General features: G+C 33.3%; 1 protein-coding gene across 1 annotated transcript; it reads left to right on the top strand.

Moving 5' to 3' along the window:
• Nucleotides 1-2,531: 2,531 nt before the first annotated feature.
• Nucleotides 2,532-2,993, top strand: LOC111386426. The gene has a single exon (XM_023010892.1). The coding sequence runs from the start codon at nt 2,532-2,534 to the stop codon at nt 2,991-2,993; it is 462 nt and encodes a 153-aa protein (XP_022866660.1).
• Nucleotides 2,994-7,373: the final 4,380 nt, after the last annotated feature.

Below are 7,373 nucleotides of genomic sequence, written 5' to 3' on the forward strand. Positions count from 1 at the left end.
GAATTCAAACTGTTTCAAAGGTCGTTAGCTATCTTTGTTTATAGTGCGATAAAGTGCTTTTGATGTTTTATTATTGTAGTTTGATTTGATGTTTTGTTTTAAGGTTAAAAAGATTCGAGTTATTCAAAGAATAAATTTATCTTGCTCTTGATATAAAGTAATTATTTTTGATTTACTTTATTATTTTCTTGCTTATTTTAAGTGTGAAGGGCCATCACATGAGAGAGAGAGAGAGAGAGAGAGATGTTACTTTTTTTTTTTTTCTTTTTTGCAAATGAAAAAGGATTTTTTTTTTAATAACTTGCTTTTTTACAATTTTAATCACTAAAAGAATTAATTATTAGACAATTTCGGTATTATACACTACAACGTAAATAGAAATTGAAAAATAATGCATTGTACGTATTAATTAAAAATTATTAATTAAAGATTAACAATGAAGTGAATTTACAAAGATATCAAAATATAAAAACTCGTAAAGAACAATTGTAAGATATTTCATTTTCAGTATAATGTTGTTATACTGATATCGCTCGTACGACAAAAATTTACTGGGTTCATTCTTGATAAGATAGGATGATGCGGAACAGTTAGAAGAGAAAATATAAACCAATTGAAAAAAGGAGAAATAAGAAGGATTTATGAAACTACAAGTAATTTTTCAGTTCGAGTGTCAGATTTACAGGAGCAAGTATAATCTGAAAGTATTTTTCAATTCCCTACAGTTTTATTTTTCTACAGTTTGTTGGGGAGATCACAATGGTTGCACTTTCGAAATCCAATTTCATCGTTTAGATGTCCGTTTCAGCAATTTTCTATTTTGAGTCAGTTTAAGGATATTTTCATCATTTATGCAATTTTTGAGTTCTATTCGAATTTGTCTTCTGAATTAGGGTTTTGCTTTGAATATGATTTATTTTGACACTTTAACTATGTGTTGAGGGTTTGAAAATCCTATAGTTGTTTTTTTAGTACTAATACTTCGATTTTTTGGTATTTGGAGGATTTCAATATTTCTCATATCATTTGAACAAAATTCAAGCAATACTCCTTCGTGTGTTATGAATAAGATCTTTTTTATTATTATTCATGTTTTCGCTCTACATCATAGGAGGTAGGGTTGTAGTGTCTGCCAAGTACAAAGTGCTAGAAATGCTCAATACAAAGATGATCTATTTGCAGATAACATGAACGACATAAATTCAAATCCACAATTGGTATTGTATATTATCAAACTTCAATGGAAGAAAGACCACTTGACTACTCCCTAAATCCCTGGGTTCCTTTTTCAGTCTCTCCTTTAGGAGAATAACTTCGATGCAGCGATCGTACCGTCCTACGAGATGCGTTATCGAATGGGAAGCTATCACCTCATCGGGTGGCCCATTCTCACCCAGTGAAGTGAGGCGAGATCCCCATTCTTTGATCGCACCACGACGGTATGACCGTCCAAAAGTTTTTTAGCCTTTTTCTTTTTTTTGCCAAAAGTTCTTCAAAATATTATAGAAAATAAAATGAGAAAGGCGATAACTTTTGAAGTTTAAATTATTTAGGGTAAGTCCATAATGTCCATTTTTCTGGCCAAACATAAAAGTTAAAGAATTTTGGTCATGACATAAAAATAATTTTTTTTCCTAGAATCTTTCTATTAAATTATGATTTATGCACGACTAGCCAGGAAAAAGTTTGTCATTCATGAAACTAGACTCAACTGATAATGAACAAAAGTAGGGGAAAATTATAATAAGGAAAATTAAATTATTTATGGATACTCTAGTTGAAAATATTATTTCCCGAGGAAAAAAATTAATTCAACTAATCAATTAAATGGACCTTCCTATATATAATCAATTTGATTTAATTTAATACCATCCCAGATCATGTGTAAGAGTGATTTGATTCATGGAGTTTTGCCAAAATATTAGTTTTATTCAAGTATATTTGTTAGGTCATGTTTGGTACATTAAATTAAAGATGTTGAAAAAAATCTAAAATCTAAAGACAATTGTATTTATGCGATGTTTATCTAGTATACTATCGAGTCATACACCAAAGATGGTTTTCGATTTCCTTGGTAATTAGATGTAATGGACGTTAATAGTGAAAGAAAAGAAAACTTTAAGTCTTGTTTATTGTATAGTATAGCCTATTTATATACGTAGCGAACATGCTTTCATCGAATTATATGCCCATGATATTAGACTACTTTTAAGTAAATAAATAGTTTTTATTGATTAAAGTTAAAAATAGTTAATCATTAATTTATTATGTCAATAAGGTAAGAGGTAGTTCCAAAATAAGATTTTTTTTTTAATTTAATAAATTTTAAACATTTTAGGAAACAAAGGATTACTTTATTAACTTTTACTCTTTTTTAGTAATCTTAGCCAAACATGCACTTCCAAATATATATATAAGTTAATTGCAGCTGTTGAACTAAACTTTCCAAATCAACAACCAAACCTTCCACAACACCAACCCCCCTATAATACTTCTCAAATCTTAACTACAAAGGCTACACCCTTAAATCCATGGCTTCTGGAGAAGAAGACTTCAGCTTTCCGACCACCTTTTCGCCACCACAATCCGTCGACTCACCACCTTTGTGGCCGCACACAAATTCAGAAGCCTCGTGCAGTAAAAAACCCAAAAACATTGGTGAAGACGGAGAAAATATTCGTGATGGAAAACGCAGAATCCCTACATCAAAAAATACGAGCCACAATCCAAGAACCAACTTTACGACTGACGATAGCACCAATGACGAAGGGGAAAAAATGGACATATTGTGGGAAGATTTGAATGAAGAATTTTCATCACGAACTTCTGATATGTCGTCACATGCAAGAGAGGTAGAAACAAGTTGTGTTAAAACCTTAAAGTTGTCGAAAGCCAAGAAAAAGCCAAGCATTGTAGTTTTCTTGAAGGTCTTGAAGAGGGTTTTTGTGATGAATAATTTTCGCCATCAATCCATCAAGAAACGTGCACTGTGATTGACATATAATTTAGTTTCTTCTCCCTTAAATTGGAGTGCAATGTGATCGAGTTCAAGAAGGCGCTGATGATCTCAGAATTTGGATATATCAGAAGATGATAGCATGGCAAGGGCACCTGAAATTTAAAGTGAAAATTTTCTTTTTCTTCAACTCTCATACTGGTGCAAATTGTTTTTGTCCCTTTCATTGAAAAGATCATATTGATGATCGATTAAAAAAACAAAAAATTATTTGAGATTTCCAAAATAGGGATTTAATATGATAAAAAAGTCTCATATTATAAAATATTTCTAGTATTTATTTAATTTTTTTTTTGTATTTATACTGAATGTATAGCCTTTTATGAGTGTAAAAATGTTATTTCTCCAAGTGAAAGCAAGTCAAGCAACTGTATATGGAGACAAGAGTATGTAATTTCATTGCATAAATTTTATGAATTTTAGCTCAACGTGATTTTGGTTGAATGGTTTGTTGGTTTTGATTTAGATTAAAATTTAGACTTTAATCAGTACTAAATATGGGCTAAATACATCTTAAATATTCGACATATTCAAATAGTGTAGAGTATCACAGATTTCATAGTACGGAAAATTCATGGATTCTTCCGTCGCTGATAGTTCATAAAAGTTCCTTAAAAATTTTTGCCTTCTTTAAAATATCTTGAACAGTTTCGATATGTTGAGCATCCTTTTCAAGGTTGCAGTAGCTAATTGCTTGTTAAATTTTCGTAGAGATTACGTTCTTGTAATGATTGGATTTTCGATCGATGGTACTTGTGATGGCCAAGGAGAGTACTGAATCTAATAAATAAATATTGGCTTTGCTAGTAGTTAATTACTGAAATAACTCATGCTGATGAACAATTGTTGGAAGTTAATCAATCTTTAGACATAATTAAAAGCGACCTTAGTGATAAAATATTTCATTTTTTAAAACAATGGACAATGAAATTAATAAAGAAAAGAATACTTGTACTGCTGGACAAACTGAAAAAGACAACAACTCTTTTAGCTTGGCTAATTGTTTTATAGAAGCAGCAAGATATTATTCAACAATCTATTTTTGCACATTTGGTTCTCGACCTTTGAGACTTTGCGATTTTCATCCAAAACCTTTTAAATCGCATTTTCCGGTTCCAAATTAACCCCTTAGTATTATTAGTCCTTGTACCATTGTCAGAAACTTTTACTAATTGCATTCTATGTCATGTTAATAATATCGAGTTTGACGTAAAACGGAAAAATAAAATAAAATAAACTAATTACACCAACGAGATTAAAAGTTGGGAGCTGAAAATTATGATGTTGAAGGGTTGAGGCAAGGCCGGCCCTAAGAATTTGGAGGACCTAAACGAAAAATTATTTTGAGACCCTATATTTTTTTTACACGAGTAACAATATTTTGAGACTTTGCTGAATTGCTAGTATAATGGATTCACACATGGACTGTTGTGCTGGTATAATGGTATTACTATGAATTTTGACGCCCTGAGTCCAAGCTACATTTTTTGAGGCCCTAGACGGTTGCCTAGGTGGCTTGGCCTCAAGGCCGGCCGTTGAGGACAAAAAGCACAAGCACTTGTGTGGGGAACAAAAAATACGAAGGCACAAAAGGTTGGAGACGGTTATCCTATCTATTTTCGTCATAGAATGATTATTCGATCTTTTTTTCATTTTTGTATCCACGAATTTGAACAGAGTTTTATACCAATCGAATAAAAATGAAATAGACTCAAAACTCTCCTTTGATACGAGTCAAAATGTGCAATTTTAACATTGATGATGGGACAATTTTGCCTCTCATAAAATTGATCTACTTTGTTCCACATGAAATGTTAATGCCAAGTGTAATCGAAAGTGATAAAAAGGACTAATTATGCCAATGATGATAAATGTTGGGGACTGAAAAGTGTGAAATTTCTGATTGGATAAAAAAATGCACAGACACCAGAAGTAAAGGATTAAATTTGAAATTTTCCCTTTAGGATTTTAGACTAATTCGTTTCTTTGGATTATGTATTACGTGTATTATATGTTATCAGATAAATATTGAGTATGGTAGGAAACTATTAAGTACAACTACCTGAAGCGTGTGCAACAGTCCATGATCTTTAAACCAAAAATCTTGCAATAGTTCCATGATATTCAATACTCATGGTGCGTGGATGTTACAAGAACAACCACAAATCTCCACGGCTGAAGAATCCTAATACAAAATTGTATAGCCGAGACGGAGGAAATTTTATGGAATTCTTGTTCTTTCGTACTCAAATATGGACTAGTCCTATTTACAGGCCGATAGAAAGGCACAAGTCAATTATATTATGACCCCCTAAGAGATTAATTTAATGTCGTTGAGGTCAGGGGTGGAGCCAGAGATTTTATCCAGTGTGGGCGCAATTTTAAACACTTGCTACAGTATTTTTTTTGGTCAAAATTAGTCTATGAATAAAAAGAGCTTCATGCGATCTTGAGAAATCTTGGTGCATAAGAAAACATAAGAATTTTGAGAATTTTCAATCATATATTTATCAATTTTATCAAAATTTATAAAAATTTGATTTTGATCCAAACCAAATATGGTCTAAATTATCACACTTATAATTATCCATTGCCATCATATGTCAAATTTAATGTCTACAAGCTCTAGCCACATTATGACATTCAGACTCAGTACTAACCTAATTCAAAAAAAGATTATTATACATATAAGCAATATTTCTGTCGGTGAACTGTATTACATGTAGTGGTGCATGCATGAGGGTTAGCACTTAGCCAAGTGTTCATCCCTTTCTCCTAACAAGTGTCACACTTCTAAGTTCTCAAACAGTCAAACGTGTCAACTGTCCACCAAACTTTTAATCTCTCCATGCATGCAAGTATATATACATGTATAGATACATTTATTCCTCTCTTCTAAATATAAACAAACTAACATAGTAGTCGGGACTCACAAGAATGACCACTGAGATGTTCTTCAGTTTCACACTTCTGCTGCTGCCACTCTTTTCTTCTCGTAAATCACTCGATCTCTTATTCACCTGTCATTTTATTGTACAAGCATGGAACACCAGTTTTTGTAGTTATGTATTACAATAATTCATCTGCACAATTTAATTTGTTGCAAAGAATCCAAGTAGATTGTGGGCGATGGAGGTTTTAAAGAAAATTTGCCAAAGTTCAGTGCGGGCATATGCATATGCCCGCACTAGACCTTTCATGACTCTGCCCCTGGTTGAGGTTGTCCCACATCAGTTGTGAATGAGTTGGTATTTAGTTTATAAGTGTGAGGGAAAGTCTCACCCTTTGAGCTAATTTTTGAGGTGAAAGATGCTCAATATCACCCAATACCGGTATCAGAATCTGATTTATCAAAAAGTCTTCGACCCAACAGTCACGGAGCTATGAGTTTATGTGAGGGGCAGACAAGTTTGGTTTTCCGCAAGCCCTGTTGTGTGAGAGGAAGACAAGGTTGGTCTCCCGCAGGGCCTGATGTGTGGGGAAAGACGTGTTTGATCTCCCACAAAGCCCGATGTGTGAGGGGGAGATTATTGAGACTGTCCCACATCGATTGTGAATGGATTGGTATTTGTTTTATAAGTGTAAAGGAAAGCTTCACCTCGTGAGCTAACTTTTGAGGTGAAAGAGGTTTCATGCCATCCAACAAATCCTATTTAAATTGGGATTCTCTCTTTAAAAGTCCATCCACATTACATGCTAAAATATAATTAACATTCTTCTATAGAATGTTGATCATTATGGGCAAAACTGTTTGGCCAAACAAAGCCCAAAGTCCAACAACATCTCTCATGAAAGCCTGTATCTTTCTCACCATCCTACTATACATTCCATTCATATTTCATAAATGAGTCGTGTGGCCGTTGAGCCACCTATATAAAGAAAGTTTAGATTACTACGCTAGATCCTATTGGGACTAGTAAAGAACATCCTCAAAAATATCTCATTATGCCCCAAATCTATTCAACCACTTCAGGACTAGTCTAGTCATATTCATTGGTGTTGCCCCCTAGGGCATAATTCAATGGTGCAAAGGAAAGGAGTGATGTGGTCTCAACTTTACTGATAGTCGCAGTGTGAGGGTTTAATTCTTGAGATATGGAATTGGACTCTTTGTGGGCACTAGTGTACGGTAAGCTCTTGTTTCCTGATTTGTTGAGGCACATCCCACGATTTACCTTCCTCGCGATGCTTCAGGGGTGGGACGGTTCAAGGTTGGAGTTCAACCTTAATCATATTCATTGGTCCATATGTCAAAATGAATTAGGTGCATATGAAAAGATGCACTTAATTAGTTATCTTACATTGGGAATTTGTATTAAAATTTGGACCTCAAAACCAGCTCTTATTTTCAATCTGA

This window comes from Olea europaea, unplaced genomic scaffold (assembly GCF_002742605.1).
Source record: "Olea europaea var. sylvestris unplaced genomic scaffold, O_europaea_v1 scaffold355, whole genome shotgun sequence".
Lineage (NCBI taxonomy): Eukaryota > Viridiplantae > Streptophyta > Magnoliopsida > Lamiales > Oleaceae > Olea > Olea europaea.